This window comes from Empidonax traillii, unplaced genomic scaffold, assembly GCF_003031625.1.
Source record: "Empidonax traillii isolate 1590-97213 ecotype Southwest subspecies unplaced genomic scaffold, ASM303162v1 scaffold1125:size176652, whole genome shotgun sequence".
In the NCBI taxonomy this organism is placed as follows: Eukaryota; Metazoa; Chordata; class Aves; order Passeriformes; family Tyrannidae; genus Empidonax; species Empidonax traillii.
In genome coordinates, this window is record NW_020956318.1 from 14,092 (window position 1) to 33,106 (window position 19,015).

At 46.1% G+C, this 19,015-nt stretch overlaps 1 protein-coding gene across 1 annotated transcript; it reads left to right on the top strand.

The window, feature by feature from the left end:
- Nucleotides 1–233: 233 nt before the first annotated feature.
- On the top strand, nt 234–18,444 carry LOC114068775 (ubiquitin carboxyl-terminal hydrolase 12-like). Its single transcript, XM_027905143.1, has 10 exons — nt 234–268; nt 849–861; nt 5,252–5,332; nt 8,587–8,800; nt 9,488–9,714; nt 10,910–10,986; nt 11,651–11,734; nt 12,378–12,575; nt 14,442–14,520; nt 18,115–18,444. Exons 1-10 carry the CDS (start codon nt 234–236, stop codon nt 18,214–18,216), a joined length of 1,110 nt encoding a protein of 369 aa, XP_027760944.1. The 3' UTR covers nt 18,217–18,444.
- Nucleotides 18,445–19,015: the final 571 nt, after the last annotated feature.

The following is a 19,015-nucleotide window of genomic DNA, read 5'->3' on the forward strand; positions in this document are numbered from 1 at the left end:
TTCTTGGGAGGCAATTAGAGCCACTTCCCCTGGGTTGGTGGCTAATTGTTTGTTAAACCAGTAGGACGTGCCTGAGGAGCTCCAAGCCAGGGTACAAATTGGTGGAGTCTGACACCCTCCCCTGCATCACAGCTCAGTGCTGGGGAGGAGCTGCGTCCCTTGGGAGTGATCCATCTCCATTGCCACCTGGATAGTGGACACTGCTCAGTCCAGGAGGGTGTCACTGCTGGATGATGTCCCCTCGCTTCACCCTGGCAGCAGAACTTTGGTTGGGCTTTATCAGCCAATCAGCATTTACAGCATTTCTGTTCTTCCTGGAGGCAGGATGAAGGCAGAGCTGGCTCAGCACGGCTCTGTCTCCAGCACTGCTCTTGGGTCACTTGGGAAGCTGAAGGAAACTAAATTCATCTTTGCACTTGAAACCCAGCTTGGGAACAGCCTGCTTCGTTTTAGGGGGAAGAACACAGGGAAGCCTTTGGGAAGCAGTCAGCAGGTCAGGCAGGCAAGGCTTTCCCACTCTGTCTGTACTTTGGTTCAGTACTGTGGGTGAGGGCTGTTTATTGCTGCTTCCACTGGATTTTGGACTTGCAGCTGCTACAGGATAACAGTGGAGTGGGAATACTGGGGAAGGACGTTCCAGTGATGGAGTGGGGGCTGTTCAAGAGGTGCTCTGAGTTACTGAATCTTTCTTGTTTCATTCTTTAATCAGGATTTAGAGCAAATACTTTTTAATTAACACATGTTTACCTGCACATCATTTAGTATCGTGTTCCTGTAAAAAATTAAGTAGCTTCCAGTGCTTGCTCCAGCAGGTTTGGGAGATTCCTGGACTTGTTGCCGAAATAAAGGGCAGCGCTGCAGGTCACTGGGATTTGTGTCTGTGCTGTATTTTGTGTTTCCAGCTCCTTTCCTGGTGAATACTGAAAGTGGGCTTGTAACACAGATGGGGACAAAGTTTGTTAGGATAGGACAAGGGGAATGGCTTTAAACTAAAAGAGGGTTGATTTAGACGATTTAAGGAAGGAATTCTTGGCTCTGAGGGTGGGGAGGTGCTGAAATGGATTTCCCAGAGAAGCTGTGGCTGCCCCACAGTTTCTGGAAGTGTCCAAGGCCAGGTTGGAGCAACCTGGGCTAGTGGGAGGTGTCCCTGCCCACGGGAGGGGTGGGACTGGACGGGTTTTAAGGTGCCTTCCAACCCAAACCAACCCGGGGATATCTCCACTTACCCTGTCCTAACTGTGAACACTCAGCTCCACCGATGGCCCCGGGTGTGAACTTTGCTCTCTGCACAACCTGTGGAATGGCTGGAGTTACAACCTGCTCATAAATCCAGGGTGTTTGGCTTTGCCTTCCCTCAGCATCCACTCCCACTCTGTTCCTCCACGGTTTGGTGTGGGAGGGTCAGGATAAAATCTTGCCAGCTCCCAGAAGAACAGTGCTGGGGATCTCTGTGGGTTTGTTCTTTTAGGGGCCTGAAAAGCTGCAAATCATCTGAGGGCTGCAATAGCAGGACACCCACTGTGTGTGTCACTGGGGCAGTGGGAGGAGCCCAAGGTCAGGAGGGATCTGACAGGACTGCTCTCAGGTGGATGGGCTCCTGGGAATTCTGGGATGCAGTGCCCAAGGAGGGGGAATGGGCTGCTTACAGTACCACAGTGTGGACTAAGCAGCAGTTCCTGTACTTGTACCTTTCCTCCAGCATCCTCTTCACTGGAGCCCAGCTGGACTGTCTCATTGAGGAGCATGGAATGAGAGGATTTCCCAAGTGCCCGTGAGTGGCTGTGCCTTTGGGAGCTGTGGATCCTGTGGACCTTGCAGGACCAGCTCCTCCTGGAATAAACATGTGCGTGGAGCAGGTTCCAAAGCACCCTGCTCTCATTTGTTTAAAACCACCCCAACTGAGGCTTCAGAGCAGTGAACTGATTGGGAAATACAGCACTTTCCAGTTTCCCCATGATCTGCATGCCACGGCAGCAGCCACAGTGTGCTCTGTGAGCTTCCCTGCCTGTGGACAATGGGAAGTTCCCTGTGGTTGTGCAGGTCAGGAAGGTTCAGTGGCACTGGGAATCCTGGAGTTTTGGCAAGTCTGACATTGGTACTGCCCTGAAGGGTTTGCAGTATCTGCCTTGTCCCTCTTTGGTTGGTTTATTCACTCTGTCAGCCTTTCTGCACATCCTGGAAGCTGCTGCCCAGCTTTTTAAAATGCTGAGTCTGATCCTGCTCTCAGCTGTTAAGAGAGTCAAATGACTAATTAGAGACCTCAGCAAGACTTGTGTACGCTGAAATATCGTAGATATTTTTCTCTTTTTTGCCTTTCTTGAAAGGAAATGCCTTTTGCAGGCGGGTGCTCAGTGGGAAGAAGCTGTCCCAGCCCAGAAGCTGAGTTAGGGTGGAGCAGAGTCCAAGCCATCCTAAGGGATTTTTATTTCAACACCAGTGATGCTCCACAGGTACCGTGTGCCTCCAGCCCCAATCTGAGGTTAGAGGTACCCAGAATTTTTGGGAGATACATCCAGATTTTAAGAGTTCTCTTCTGCAAGTCTCCCACTGTCTACAAATGAACTGTAAATGGAGCATCTAAAATGCTGGAGTGCCCCAAAATAAGTGCAGCAAACTCCTTTTGACTCTCTGTAGATTTTATCAGGGCCATTAGTACTGAGAAAAGATCACACTAACTGTAGTTGTATTTTTTGAAGAGGTGAGAGGGTCTTCCTTTTCTTACATTTAAACAACTGCTTCACCCCTGTGAGCATTTCAAAAGCTCTGGTAGCTTGACAAGTGCTGTTTAGGTGCTGCTGAATTTCCATGTCCTTCGATGCAACCAGGGGAACCTTCAGGATTTTGCCTCATTGTGTTGAGCTGCTCGTGAATGGTTATGGAGAGGTTACAAACCCCCTGGCAACCTGCTGTGACGTGGATTCTCCTGTGTGATTTCCAACCCGCTGTGTAATTAGATGTGCAGAGGAACATAAGGTGCAGAAGTTTGTCCGTGGCACCCAGAAGAGATGCATTTCCCTTGACTCCCCAAATAGTAAATGTTCATCCTGTGGACACCTGCCACTTTGCTGAGATTTAATTTCTAGATAACAGTGGGTCTTTTCTGTTTCTACAGTTGTGAAGTGTGGGTTGTTTCATAGGAGAAAATATTCCTGTGCTTTGAGGCAGGTGGAAAAAACCCTTTTAGCTGGGGTGGAAAATGGGCATAAAACACCTCCCACTATTCCAGCCTGGCCTTGGACACTTCCAGGGATGGGGCATCTACAACTTCAGTTGTAATTAACACATTAATTAGAATTTGATTTATTAAAGGAAACCTTAATTTTTTTTACCTGCCCCTACAGTTGACTCACCCAAATTTATAAAGTTTGGGCAGCTAATACAAGGAAACTCTTGGAAAACACCCACCTGTCACCTGGTGGGTGTGATGGGTTGGGCCATGTTGGTGGCTTGGTGGGATCGCAGCACTGGTTTGTGGTGGGTTGTTCTTTACAGCACAGGTTTATTGGAAATGTCAACTCTTCTGTGCACTCAGTGGAATTCTGGTTGTGATCTGCTCTTCCCCAAGGTCAGTGAGGAGCTGCAGGAGCAATTCCAGAGCCCCATCTCATCCCCATATCCAGGGTTGGGTTGGGGTTTTGGGGGGCGGAATCAGTGGAGGGAAAAAGAGCTCCTTGGAAGGAGGGAGTGGATGGAGGGAAACAAATCAGAGGAGCTGCTCGAGCTGGCACTGCTGCCTCCAGAAACTGGGTGTAATTGCTGCTTCTGCAGAGCTGTGCTTGTAAATCTGTCAGCACCTGGTGAGGGGTTGGGGGGTTTTACTGTCCCAAATTTGAGCCTGTCTTGTTTTCTGGCTGGTTTGGTGTGTGTAATTCACTGTAAAACTCCATTTTCCGTTCCTCCTCTTCAACTGGATTATTTTTTGGTTTCTTTCCCGTCTCTCAGAAAATTTGAAGTTGTTTCTCAATCCAGATGGAAGTGTCTCTACAGCCTCCACTTGTCTGTGGTTTATGTTAATGGGGAGATGATTGAAATATTTGCTCAGCAATTAAAAGGCATTAGTAGCTTCAGGGGAATAGATGAATTGACTTTTGCTGGACTGTAGTTTTTTGCTTCATTGCTTTTCTGAGGTGTTTTAAGAAGGGTTTGTGTTTGCAGAAGGTTATAGCTGGGGTGACTTGGGTGTTTAAAACAGAATTAGGAGCGCAAAGTGTTTGGATTCTGCATGGAATGGTGGCAACTCCATAAATAACAGCTCAGGGCTGCTGGAGGATCAGCAAGAATTAAAGAACAAGCTGGAGAGAATGAGGGAAGCGACCAAATCCCAAGTAGGAGCCTGGCAATGAGGTATTGGTGGATGGAAAATGGAGAGAGATGCATAAACTACTCTGACTGTAAAAAATTCCAATTCCAAATAGGATGTTGGTGTGTTTCAGTGGTGCTTTTCTCTGCCAAGTAAACCCACATGGGTGTGCAGTGGGATTTTTCAGTTGCATCTGAAATGACAACTTCTGTCCTCATTGCATTGCAGGAAACTCAGGGTGTGTCAAAATGCACTGTAAACTTAATTTACAGCCTGAAATTAAGCAAAAGCGCAGCACTTTTTAGGTGATCTGAGTTTATGTGTGTCTGATTAATAAAATTCTTATTTCCCTATTTCTTTTTTGGTTCTGTAATTGTGCTTCTCTTGGCCAGAAATTGAGAAAGTGACAGTATTTCTGATCTCAAGTGTCAACGAAGGCAAGACTTTTTCAAGAATTCTTTTGCATGGGATGCAAATAATAAAGAGCCACCTCAACCCCTTTGTGCATTTCCCATCACATAGGTGTTTTTATACCCTAAAATAGCCCCTCTGGTTTCTGTCCTTTAGCTTTGGAAGTTCTCTGTGTTACAGTTGTCTTTACTCTTACAGTGCATTCTTGGCTAAACTGGAGTTGGTGTTTCTGGCTCACCCGATGCTTTAAGTGAGAACAACTTCTTGGGTTGATTTTCCAATAAATTCACGTGCAGAAAACTCTTTGTTACCTCAGGTAACCAGTTCTGGCTTTGGAGCTGAGTTTTTAAATGAGACCTTGGTACCCTTATGACAATAAAGCATCACATTGATCTCATTTTGAGGAACACAGCAGACACGGGGTGCTGATTCTCAAAGGGAGTAACTCTGTGTTTGTAGCAGTGACCTGAATTCTGTTGGGGTTTTTTTTTAAGGAAGTTTGATTTTTCTCTAACACAAACATGCTGTTTTTTTTTGTAGGGCGCCAATGCCTCTGCTTTGGAGAAAGAGATTGGTCCTGAGCAGTTCCCTGTGAACGAGCATTATTTTGGCTTGGTCAATGTAAGTGCAATTCCTATGGTTGGAAAAGCTCTTTTTTTAATCCATTCCTGATTTGGAATTTAACAGTACAGAAGTACAGAATATGTACTATATAAAGCCTTTGGGGGAATCCCTCCTGCTCTGGGACATTTCTGATGACAAGACTTTCCCTCTTTAGGTGGGAGGTGTGAACTGGTGAGGTGTCCATTGTTCACCTGGAGGGTTTGGTGTCCCTGCTGCTGCAGTGAGTGGCAGGTGTGAAATGGGAAGCACATTCCCAGTGGAGCAGCGGGATCTCTCTGGTGCAGGAGCACCAGAGTAATTCCCTGGGGGTGGTGATTCTCCTTTTTGGTTCTCTCCCAGCCTGGGGACCTGTGAACCCCTCCAAAAAGCTGTGCCTCTGTCAGTTCGTGTGGATCTGCTGGGCAGCAGGACTCGTGTGCCCAAACTGGCTGGGGAGAGGATGGATGTGGATCCAGAGCAGCTCCTCCTGCTGGGCCTGGGACACCTTTTCCCAGGGAATAAGGGGAGTTAGCTGATAGAAACGGTGGTTCTGTGCCATGTATTTATGGTGGGACAATCCCAGTTTGGCACAGCCCTCCAGAAACAGGGATATTCCTGTTTGCTGCAGGGCCGGGTGTGTTCTGTTGGAAGCTGAAAGATGCTCAGTCTCTTCACACCCCAAATTAGGTCAGTGTAGCTCCCAAGTATTAATTGCAGCTCATTAGAAACACATTTAACTGGCTTGCGGTGTGTTTGCAGACACACAGATATCCAAACACATGGAATTCTGTTCCTCAGGGATGCTGTGAATGGCCATTGCAGAGCTGCTGAGGTTTGCTCCAGGAGGAGAAGAATGGAAGGCACGGCCCATTGTCACATAAATAGCAGAGTGTTGAATGGTGTGAGGAGGAAAAATAGCACCCTAAAAATACCCCCCATTATTGGAACCAGGTCCATTCTGTGGTGGGAAGGACAGAACGTGACTGATCCTGTGGAGCTGCCTGCCCTGCACCGGCTTCTGTGGGGGGAGCACTGCCGTGCCATTGTTCTGCTCAGCTTTTTCCTGAGCTATTTCCAGCTCTTTCACCACTCTGAGCTAATTGGGGCATTTGAAAGAGTCTCGTGGCTTGAGCATCAGTGCCCTTGAACTGCAGACAGAGCCAGGTGAGGGACTCAGGGACAGGGGAGGCTTCACAGTTTGGTTTGAAGAGTTATTTTCCTTTGGGGCCGGTGAGCTGAACCAGCCTGGCTGCAGTTAAACTGTGGCTAAAGCCACTGCCGGGGATCTGGGAGAAGGGACAGCCTCTTGGAATCATTTCTGTGAAGAGGAGGGCAACAATGTTGTCATTCCAGGATTTCATCTCTGTTTCATTTTAAGAACCCTCTATCTTAAAATAAGCTTCCAGACTTTATTTTTACAGTGCACAAGTTCTTGGGAAGTTGGGTAATACTGACTCTAAATACAGGCAGTTTAAAGCAACCCCCCCCCTGCTTTGGCATCTGTTTACAGCATTTATTTGTACCAGAGAAACCATGGCAAAAAGCTGTTAAAATCTTAGTGTTTGTTCCTTTTTTTTTTTTTTTTCCATTTGTGTTTTAGGTAACATCAGACTTTACACACTGTTAATGTGTGTGATCTGTGCATGTGCCCCCATGTTTGGAAATATCCATCACCCCACTTGGAACTGCCTTTGAAAACCTGTTTTTTGGGGGGGGCTCTGTTAAAGACAAACTGTTCAAACTCTTTTTTTTTCTTCTTCTTTTTTTTTCTTTTTTTCTTTTCTTTTTTTGTTCCAGGCAGAATTTCTAGCAAAGTTCAGCTCATGGTTGGGAAGATCTGATTGCTTTGGACTCCTAAACACAAACTAGCTGTGGTTTAAGTGTGACACTGCTGGCCATAGTGATAATTTCTGGAGGACTCTCTGATAGAGAGAGGGGGAGATCAATAATTGAGATATTCAGAAGTTTCCCAAGGCCCTGAATTGCTCAGAGTTCCAAGGATTTTGTTCCAACATGAAGAAAAATCAGATTTGCTGGAATAAAATGCATCCCTTGGTCTTGTTGGAAAGTGCTTGGCAAGTTGTAAAATATCTGAAAAGCTCGAGGAATAAAAGTTCTTCCCCATTACTCCCTGTAAAGGTGGTAGGAGGGAGAAAATCCTCCTCAGAAGGACATTTTAAAGCCTAAATCATGCTGTGAAGTGAATTTTTCACCATCTCACTTGGACTACTGTAAAACATCTCACTGGCAGGAATTTTCAAAGCTGTTTGGATGGAATTTTGCTTCTTGAACCCCTTTAACCCTCCCCTTTAGTTTGTTCTAACCATTCCTCTCCTGTGTGGGCAGCACCAAAGCAGGACGTGTACAACCAGTTGAATTCACACTTTTGGACATGATTTCTCCATGAATACAGCCCTGAAATCTTTTCAGCTCCTGGCACTGTAAACTTTTCTGACTGAAGATGCACCATCTTTTTTAAGATGCTCATTTCTAGTTCTGTCTCTTAATTTTCTGAGGTGATTGTGGACAGATACAGCAGATACCTCACCTGAAAACAAAAATATTTAATCAGACTTGTAGTAGTTTTGCCTGGCTTGGTATTCTTGCCTATTTTGTGCTGTATGCAAATTTATTTAGCAGATGTAATTAGTGTGACACTTATCTGTTTTTCTGGGTCACTGACAGCCATGTGAGCGAGGCTCTATCCTGATCCCCCTGTTTGCTCAGCTTGCATATTTATTTTCCTCCTGTCAGTAAGTTTTAACTGTTGCTCCATGTGTTAATGTGACTGTAACCATAACCTGTAACCTTCCCAGCTGCAGGGGTTACACTGCTGCAGTCAGCAGAGTAGTTATTGAGATGGTTCTGCTCACAACACCCATTACAGGCAGGGAACACTTATTTATTGTATTGGGAGCCAATAATACAGAGTATTATTTATTTATTTCGTTTTGGGTCCTGGCACACCCCCACAGCAGCAGCTCCCCTCTCAGGATGAGCAGTGCTGTGTCCAGAGCTTTGGAGTTTGGGATGAGCCCTTAATCACCTTTTGTGTGTATTCCCAATATCCCTGGGAATGTTGTCTTCTCTTCCCAGCTGATGGAAGGCTCAGGCTTCCTCACCATCCCAGCTTGTACTTCCCCAGCAAATGAACTCTGACAAACAACTTTTCCAGCCTCACTCTGTGCTGCTCCTAATGAACCACCTCTGTTATTCCTTTTTAACAGACCTGCTACAAATCCATTTATTCTGCTCTGTTCTCTTTTGAGCAGTTTGGCAACACCTGCTACTGCAACTCGGTCCTGCAGGCGCTTTATTTCTGCCGCCCGTTCCGGGAGAAGGTGTTGGCGTACAAGGTGCAGCCTCGGAAGAAGGAGAGCCTCCTGACCTGCCTCTCTGACCTCTTCAACAGCATTGCCACCCAAAAGAAGAAGGTGGGGGTCATCCCACCCAAGAAATTCATTTCCCGGCTGAGGAAAGAAAATGGTAAATGAATAAATAAATGTTTTTGGGGTTTTTTTTTTGAGGTGTGTAAAATGTACCTTGCAGTCAGCACACCCCAGGCACGGCCCCAGCCTGGCCTGGGCTCAGCTGGAGGTGTGGGCTTGGCCCAGGCTGAGCTCTGGGGAGACTCAGCCCCTTGTAAGCTGCTCTTCCACGTGGGGCAGGATAAATCCCTTAGGATGAGAACTAGTGGTTGTTTCCCAGGGGTGCTGGGTGAGGAAAAGTTCTGGATGTTGATTTATCATCTCTGCTTGAACTTGCAAAGATAACAAACTTACAGTGGGGGATTTTTGCCCCTTGATGGTGGCCCGAATGAACTGTTGGCCCAGGGGCAGCACATCTGAATTTCTTCAGTTCTCTCCCTCCCTGAAGGAAAGGAAAAAACCTACAATCCCCCCCGCCCCAAACTCCAAGCTCATGATTTTCTCAGTTCTGAGAAATGTCCAAGCTAAGTTTCCTTAATGCTGTTTTTCAGCTGTTTGTTTGTTGCAACCTGAGGATAAACCAAAAAACCCTCTGTGAGAACAACCGAGTGCAGCTCTTGCAAAGCTTCTCAGTAACCCCCCCGTTGTGTGCCAGGGGGCAGCAGGGGCAGGGCATGCCCTGATTTGGCCTTGGCATTATGGAGTGGCTGTACCTTTTCATTCTCCTTGATCTCTCCCTTTCCAGAATTATTTGACAACTACATGCAGCAGGATGCACATGAGTTCCTGAACTACCTACTCAACACTATTGCCGACTTGCTCCAGGAGGAGAAGAAGCAGGAGAAGCAGAATGGGAAGCTGCAGAACGGCAGCATTGAGAGTGAGGAAGGAGACAAGGCTGACCTGACGTGGGTCCATGAAATCTTCCAAGGAACACTAACCAATGAAACCAGATGTCTTAACTGTGAGGCTGTACGTTCCACCCCAGACCTCTTAGAGCTTCCCAGCTTCTGGATCCTTTTCCCTAACACTAAGCACCCTTTTTCATTTATTAGGGTAGATGAAATTGCACTCTGTCTATTAAAATATGGAGCATAGCCTATGTTAGGAGTGTGTCACCTCTGTGTTCAATACTCCTGCAGGTATGTGGCTCAGCAAAGCCTAGTGTTTCCCCTGTTCTCCTCCCTGTTCCCAGCCAGGCAGCCTCCACCTGGCTCATCCAAGCTGCCTTTTTGTCTCCTTGTTCTTCCCTGTGTCAGTGGTTGATAGTTTTATGTTGTGTTTCTCCATGAGAGTTGCTCCCTCGTTATTTGACTCTGGGATGAGCTGAGTTGCTGTTGGAATTCTTGGTGCTAGTCTGTGGCCACTCTGTTTGAGAGCAAAAGGAGTGCCATGAAATCTAGAATTAGAACCACACCACCTTCGGATCAGGAATTTGGAGTTAGTCATATGCTCTGATTTAAAAGTTCTAAGAAAATGAAAAAACCCAGATGGGGAGAGAAGAAAAAAAAAAAAAAAAGGAGAAGTGATTACAACAAAAAGGCATTTTAAATCTAGAGTTATGGCTCTGTGGTAAAGAGAAGCTCTAAAAATGACATTAATAGGGTTCTGTCTCAGGGATTTTGAAATGAAATGTGACTGTTCCACAAATGGGAAGATGGTTTTCCTCCCTGCTAACCCATTTAATTGAGGAGCCATCTGCCTGTGTCTGCCCTCCCTCTCAGTATTGACTGTTCCACTCTGAAGAGCAGCAAAGAGCTGTCCCAGTCTGCAGAGCAGAGTGGAAGGTGGGGAAGGCTTCTCTGAGCAGTTAACACCTTGGGTTAGCCAGTGAAATAATCAGATGTGTCTTGAGGCCTCAAGGGGGAGAGGTGTTTTCTAAGAAAGGTTTTTGGGCTTTGTTTTTTTTTCTGCCTTTTTCCCGTGGGTTTTGGGGTTTGGTTTGTTGTTGATTTGTTTTTTTTTTTTTTTAAATATTCCTCATCAGATTATTTCTGCAGTTTTAGTTTACCTCAGGAAAGGACCTCTGTGTGTGTGTGTACATTTATTTTCCATCACTGAGGGGACATTGCATCATCCCAGAGATGGTTTAAAGAAACCTGCCAGTTCTCAACTGCTGTCAAATGCCTCTTCTTCTGTTTTTTTGTTTGTTTGTTTGTTTTTTAAGGTTAGTAGCAAAGACGAGGACTTTCTGGATCTCTCGGTTGATGTGGAACAAAATACATCCATTACACACTGCCTGAGGTAAACGGGATTATTTGGGAACGGGGAGAATTCCTGCCCTTGGTCAGGAGGGAAGAGCCTGGTTTGGCTGCTCTGTGTGGTAAAATGTTGGGGGGTTTTAGTGGGTTTTAGTAGTTCAGGAGCACTAGTGGTGTGTAAGATTGATTTCCACTTCGTTTTGTGCCTCGCCCAGCCAGGTTTTATCAAAGCTAAACACGCTGTGTTTGGTTTCCTCGTGAATTCTGGATTGTTTTAATATTGTTACTGCCTTTCAGCTGCCTGCTCCTCGTGTTTGAGGAGGGGAGGTTTGTTTCTGCTGACAGACATTTGCTCCATGTGTTTGTCTGTTCCATCCAAGGCTTATCAGCTGCTGGGATACAGCACCCAGCATCTGCTATTTAATAGCTGATAATGGCTGTGGAACTGCTGGGAGCTGGAAGATAATCCAGGCTCGGGCTGGTTAATGGCTGTAGATCTGAACAGTTCATTTCTGCCACCAGAGATCACATGGAGTGGCTACTGATGGCCACAAAACTCAATCACCTCAGTGCTGTTTCTTGCCTTCCCTACCCAGAAAATAGGCAGTTCATACCCGGGGGGGGGATGATTTCCATTATCAGCAGTAACTTTTAGCTGGATGGCCTGGAGTATCCCTGCTCATGGCACTCCTCTCTCCTGTCCACAGGGGATTTAGTAACACTGAGACTCTCTGCAGTGAATACAAGTACTACTGTGAGCAGTGCCGCAGCAAGCAGGAGGCTCAGAAGAGGTAAGGAGGGGGCAAACACCCACCCTAAATGGAGATGTTCTCTTAAAATGGTGGAAAAATGCACCTTGTGAAGTCAGGAAAAGGACCAGGTAATGTTGTTTAGGACTGTGTTTGGTGGGGAAGGGAGCAAGGAAAAGAGGAGAGACCAGGAACTTTGTGGCGACCTCGTCAGAGGAATAAAGAGATTAATTTGTGTTTCTCCCAGAAGAGTTTATATCTGGTGCTTCCAGACACTTACATTTTCCCCAGTTGGGATTAATCATCTCAGAGCCCCTGCAAACCATCCCATCCTCTTTGTGAGCGCTGGATAGCAAAAAAACCTCATTTCTCACCTCACACTCTGTCACACCAGAGCAGCAAGACAGATTTATTGCATCTCCTTCTCCCCACTGATGTGATGAAAAACTGATGTTTTGGGGGGGGTCTCAGAGGGGTTTGGGGGTCTCCAGGGCATGGAGGGGGTGGGTTTGTTGCAGCTGTCCTGCATTCAGATGTCAGTAGTTAATAACTCAGAGTAAATACCGTGGGACACGGTGAGGAAAAGCAGCGTGTTTGTTAAAAACCTGAGCCGAGATCTTTTTTGAGGAGCCCATGTCCCTCCTAACCCCCTGTGTGCTCTGCTGGCCACGCTGTGGTGCTGCAGGATGAGGGTGAAGAAGCTGCCCATGATCCTGGCCCTGCACCTGAAGAGGTTCAAGTACATGGACCAGCTGCACCGCTACACCAAGCTGTCCTACCGCGTGGTGTTCCCGCTCGAGCTGCGCCTCTTCAACACCTCGGGCGACGCCACCAACCCCGACAGGATGTACGACCTGGTGGCCGTGGTGGTGCACTGTGGCAGGTGGGTTGGTGCTTCCTGCTCCCTGGAATGCCTGGCCTTGGAATTGCAAAGAGTCCGTCCCCCCACCCTGGATCGTCACTGCCGCAGCAACAGGCGAGGTGGGGCCTGGAAATAGCTTTGTCGCTCCTTTTCTGCTGGTTGAGATTTTCCTTCCCCAAGTCTCAGGTTTGGCACTTTGTCAGCTTTAAATAAGGTGGCAATTCAGAGCAGGGGTTATTGGTAAACAAATTATCCCCAAGTGGTGCTCTTGGTTGTTGCTTTGCTTTAGTTCACTCTTTAAAACCACAGAACCGACACAAAACCCCAAGCCTGCTTTCCAGGAAAGCCAAAGGGGATCCAAACAAATCTTGGAAAAACACTCACTGAAAGAGAAGTGAGGTGCATTTCTCACTGAAGTTCCTTTAGAAGCTGGTGCCATCATGTGGAATAAACTGTGCACTGCTGAGCTTTTGAAACAGCCTTGTTTCCTGCATCAGATTTGTGCTGCAGTGGCTTTTCCTCTGGTTTTGAAAGCAAAGAGGAAAAAATTTGTCAGCACTTTAGGGGGAAAAGCACTTCTGAAAAGCAAAAGAATTGCTTGTAACTGCCTTCTGGAAGGGTGAGTTTTGAAGTAACAGCGGAGCACACAAATGCTTTGAAGCATCTTTGTGAGGAGCAAATATAATCAATACTAACCTTGCATGGATTTAGTAGAGCTAAATATTTAGTGACTAAATATAATATAAAGGAGATCATTCTAAGGGATTTCTGTTGTGGTACAGAAGTTTTATTTAATTTTTATCATTTTAAGATCTCATCCTGTGTATTTCCTTCAATAGTTCTTCATTTGCTGCACCTGTACCTAACATATGTACTTTGATAATGGTGATCAATAATTCAGATGAATTCAATGACTTTGTTTTCTTTTCTCAAACCTGTTATCCCACACTGGGTTTTCAGGAGTCCTGTGACTCTTCTGGTTTCAGTTCTTACTGGGAACTTGCCAAAGGCTTAGGATAAATGAGATTTTTCTGAATAACTGAGTTCTCAGAAGTTGTTTTAAATATTTCAACCCTTACAGTTTTGCCTTTCATTTGGTTCCTCGAAACCGAAAAGTTTAATTCTGTGTTGGATAATTTGTTTATCAATAATTCTGCAAGAACTGGAAAAGTACTTTTTCTTACCTGAAGCTGGTACAAATATTGGTTGTTTTAAAGCCTTATGTAGTCCCTAGGGAAAAAGCAAACCTGGAGAGAGGGAATATATTGGTTTTCCACTGTATCCCTGGGCTGTTTTCTCAGGATTTGAGGTCAGTAAAGGGTAGTTTTCCATCCATATAGTTTGTTATCTCAGACCCCTCCCTTCCCAGGGCAGTCTGCCTGCCTTCACTCTTGGAATTAAGTCAGTGTGTTGACCCTTCCCTTTAAGGTGAGAATTCAGGATATGGGCAGTGGGATTGGACTGGGAAACTGCCACCAGAAGAGTGGGAACAGCAGTCACACAAAGCCATCTGTGCTCACCCCCCCTGCAGATAAAACATCTCAGACCTGATTTAATTCCACAGTTAAGATTCTTGAGCAGGGGTCACCAGACTCAGGGTGGTGAGTGCAGCAAAGCAGGGAGTGGAATAATGGCTTAAATTGTGAGTTTTCTTTAAACACCTGAAACTGTGGATTCTGATGACATTTGATTTGTAAGCAGCAAAGTCAGAAATTTGAATTCAAGCAATTTGGCCAAAATCTTGAGAACCTGAGCAGTGCTCTGGGTGGTACCAGCCAAGCTGGGAAGTGCAGCTGTGGCAGCAGTGCTGGGATCCTGGGGGAGGACAGCAATCCTGCCTTTGGAGGCTTGGGAATGACAAGTTTTCCCCCCTTTTTTCCCTGGCAGTGGCCCGAATCGTGGACATTACATCACCATTGTGAAGAGCCATGGCTTCTGGCTGCTCTTTGATGATGACATTGTGGAGGTGGGTGCTGTGCCAGGGCTCTGAAATGCTCTGATTTCAGCCTGGCCTTTTGTCTCTGATTTGCATTTCACTCCTGCATTTAAGAGCTGCTCACATTTTTTTTTTCCTAGGCAGTTTTCCCCAACAAATTGAAGTGTAGAAAAACTGTAAAAAACCAAAACAACAAATGTTTGGGCTCCACCAAATTTTTCTTTAACTTTTCTGCTAACACACCTGTAAAGGCTGCCATCACAGGATTTATATATCGACATATTTCACAGAATTGCTAAGCAAATACCAGGCAGTAGAACAAATGCCAGAGTAGAGCTGCTTTTTTGGAAAGATGGAAATGTCTTGTTTGCCTCTGAGACCTCGTGGTCAAGGTTTGAGGCTTGATGGGAGGTGTTAAATAGGTGCAGGAAAAGCCTTGCCTGTGTTGAAATTGTTTATTTTTTGAAATCCTTGCTCAGCTTTGAGCATCAGGGGTGACTTCCCAGTGGTTTGGGCTGACTGTGTGACCATCAACAGTTGCCTGTCTCCCACTTTCATATTTTGGGGGTTATTTTCCTCTGTTTCTGTCGTGGGCCAAGGACAGAATTGCGTCACCTCATTTTGGAAATAGCGCTCACTTCAATATTTTTAAATCTTTTCCAGCCAGGAGGTGAACTTTGCATTTAAAAAGCAGATATAAACCAACCATCTTGTTATTCCTTAATTGTTTTTTATCAGTCACTTCTGTGTTGTATCTCAGCTTTTAGGGCAAACCAGGATTTCTGCTGATCTGCAAACACCATTGGCACTTTTAGGGATGTGCCAACACATGGCTGTGAAATCTGTGCTGTCATTGGGCAGCAAATCCAAGGAGCTGTCACAAGCTGGAATGTAGTTCCTCCCTCATGGAAAAAAACCTGCTTTTTTTTCCCCCCTTTATGTTTCTTTTCTTCAAGCTCATCTTTTGTAGAGTTTCATCTAAAATGCTGTAAAAATAAAGCTCTTTGGAGACTTCACGTTCTAGGTATGGCCCCCTAGAAAACTCAGAAATCCTGAGTACAGACATTGCAGCTGAAAGAGAGCACAGCAGGAAGGTTTGCCCCCTTAAATACAGTTAAAAATCTTCATTGCATTTTTGGCAAGTGACAGGGATGAATAGTTCTGCTCTGCCAATAGGAAGCAGTTCATCCTGATTACCCACTAAATGTCAGCAGTGGGGAGGGCATATTTATTTGTCTGTTAGGATCTCATTGGAAGGCCAACTTGCAGTTAAATGGCAGAGAGATGATAATCAAACATTCTGCAGCGTATGTGGAAAAGCAGCAGATCCAGGAGGCAAATCAGTCCAAGTGGGATCCTGTGCCAAGCAGAATGAGCTGAGAAACCCGAGTTTCTCTGCCCAGTCTCTGATCTCTGGCTGATTGGACGTGTTGTTGTTGTTAGAGCATTGAAGTGAGGCATCACAGGGACAATATTTACCTGAGACAGGGAGGGAAGGGCACCCATCCAGGGAGCTGGGCACGTGCAGGGGAGGGTTGGGTGTCCTTGCTGGTTTGCAGGAAGCAGCTGAACAGCGTTTGGTTTGGAGAGCCAGGAGAGATGTCTGCAAGCGAGCAAAGGATGGTTCAGCTCAGTTCATGGGAACCAGCATTTCCAGTGCCAGGTGAGGCTGCAGAACCCTCAGAGCAGGTGTGGAACCATCCACTGAGCTGCAAGTGGGTGACACTGCTGTCCACACTCTGTGCTCAGCTGAGGAAGGGAAGAAGGGTCTAAATAATCCTCATGCAGTTCCACTGTGCTCTCTGTGGACAGTGAAATGAAAGAAGGAAGCCAGTTTTGCTGTGATCAAACTAAATATGTCTGTGGGCTGAATTAATCCAGATCGAGTGTTTGCATTCGGGATGGTGAGTGGTGGAAATGGGACTTGATTGCACAGCGAGCTGGTTGGCACTCACAACATGAGTTGCTGGTGTCTGAGTTGTCTGCTGAGGAGACTGCAAGGACTGAGGGGTGTTCTTGGGCTGTGTCCCTGCTAAATGAGCCTCTGACAGTCTGTAGGAACCTTATCTCAATAAATGAGGTGAAAATGCACCACCCTCTGTGGGATGTTGGGCTGCTCTGCACCCCCCCAGTGGAGGAGGGGAAAACACAAAACATCTCTCGGGGTTTCTTTCCCCCTTCTCTCTCTTTTTTAAACACAAGATGTTTAACAAAACACTCGAAGAGAGAATTTCTGCAGCTGCTGAGATCTCATCTGTTCTTCTTGTGCTTGGGAAAGGCTGGGAAAGGATGGGGAAAGCTAGGAAAGGATGGGAAAGGTTGGGGAAGGATGGGAAAGGTTGGGGAAGGCTGGGAAGGCTTGTAAGGGATGAGAAAAGATGGGAAAAGCTGGGGAAGGTTGGGGAAGACATTCTTCAGCTGAGGAGGCTCCTGGGGGAGGCAGAGCAGAGCCCCTTTGTTTTAAGGTGGAAGCACAGGTTGGTCTTCTCCCTCTCCCAGTCAGAGCAGCTGTTCAACCCAGAGCTTCTTGTGTTTGGAGCATTCCTTTGCTTCCCCAACTTTATATAAATATAATATGTAAATGTAACATAATATACAAATATAATATGTCTAGGGAAATATAATATGTAGAGGGGAACTTTAGGCCTCCACAACAAATTCAGGCCTCTCATCTCTGTGGATCCAGAGTCCTAAAGGTATTTTAGGACCTTTTTTCTTCCAGGTATTTTAAAATCCTCCCCCCAGCGCAGTGCTGAGCAGCACAGGCCCCTGAGAGGGTTTTATTTCAGTGTTTTTCTCTCCCTGACTGCAGAATCCAACTCAGTAATCTGAAGCCAGTTGTTCTCAGGCACAGGATCCAGACATGTGGAACTTGCATCTTCAAAAACCCTTTCAAATGCCCTACAGGCCTGGCTGGTTGGAAAGGAAAGCCACTTTTCTGCTCGTAGTTCACAGCTTTAAATACAAGCTGGCCATTTAATTATATTAATACAGCAAATAATTAATTCTTCTTTAAACACAGACCTTGTGATAATCTTCCTGCAGGCTCTGTGCCAGCAGATCTGAAGGAAGGAAAACTCTCTTATGGCCAGAAGATCGTAATTAGTTGAGATCCCCAGACTTCAGGGTGCAATTACCAGTAGCACTTGCAGGACTTCTTTACTGAAGAGGGTGACAATAACTTTAAAATCTGGAGTTATTTTAGCTGAATGTTAAATCTATTCAGCATCTACTGTGCAAAAATCTTCTTTGCTGCTCTGTAACTGCTATTTTTTTTTCATTTACATTGCAAAAGACTCAGGAAAGGTGAGACCAGTCTGAAGGAGAAAACAAATATAAAGATGTCACGTGGTGTTTTAAGGATACGTTTTCCTGGACCCCTTGTTTTGTAGCCCAGCTTAAGAGTGCCCCCATTCTCTGAGCTCTGTTATTCCATCCTGGTTTTTTCAGCAGTCAATGAGTTCTGAAGTGGAGAAGATGTTTGGTTGGTTCAGTGTTGTTGTGTCAATGCTGCTCAGCTTTCCAGCATCACCTCCAAGAACTGGCAGTGACACCTTGTCTGGGAAAGGGCCTCTGAGGGGGAGGGTTTGACTGAAGCTAATTATAACTCTTGTTAATTTTCAGAAAATTGATGCCCAGGCCATTGAAGAATTCTATGGGTTGACATCAGACATTTCCAAGAACTCAGAGAGTGGATACATCCTCTTCTACCAGTCCCGGGACTGAGGGAAGGACCCCGTGTCCGAGAAACAAAGGGATCAAGATATGTCCAAATGGAACAGATTTGGGAGGGCAGGAGCAGTTCCTCGCTGTTGCTGTAGGACCAGGACAGAGCCAGCAGGAGGAGGAGGGTCTCTCCCTGCCCTTTTTGGAGGATTAGTGCTGACTGCCATCACCAGAAGAGCTTTGTTCCAGTTTCCTTCCTGGGCTTCTTTCACGTGCTATCTTCCAAAATCCGCCTTACCTCGACTTGAAACCCGGCTGCTTGTTTGGCCAGGGATGGAAGAAGAGATCTGAAAGTAGCATTGTAGGATTGTGACCATTCAATGTTGGCCTGAGGCTGTACCTTGATTTCTGCCATGGTGGTTTTTCTGTATTTTAGCAGAACGATTTCCATATTCAGTGTCAGCTGAAGGCATATTTTAAGAGCTGAGCAGCAGCTGGTTGCTGGATATTTTTGGTGACTCAGACTTGAGAAGCAGCACAAAGCTAAGACATACTGGAAATGTCAAGTCTGTCATTTTTCTAAAGAAAAGCAGACAAAGCCCTCTCTCTGCAGCATTGTCAGCCTCCCCAGCCTGCACTGTGGTGGGTTTGGAGAACACTAAAACAGCACTGCTGCCTTTTGGGGTGATTTCCTCTCCTCTGTCTGCCCTGCAGGAGGAGAGAGCTGGGTGCACATCAGCAGTTGTGCCTCCCAGCCCCAGCTCCCGGGGCAGCAGAGCAGGGCCCTGTCGAGGAACGTCTCCCGCTGTAGGAAGGGGAAGTTCCAGCGTTTCTTGGAGCTGTTGCATAAACCAAAAGT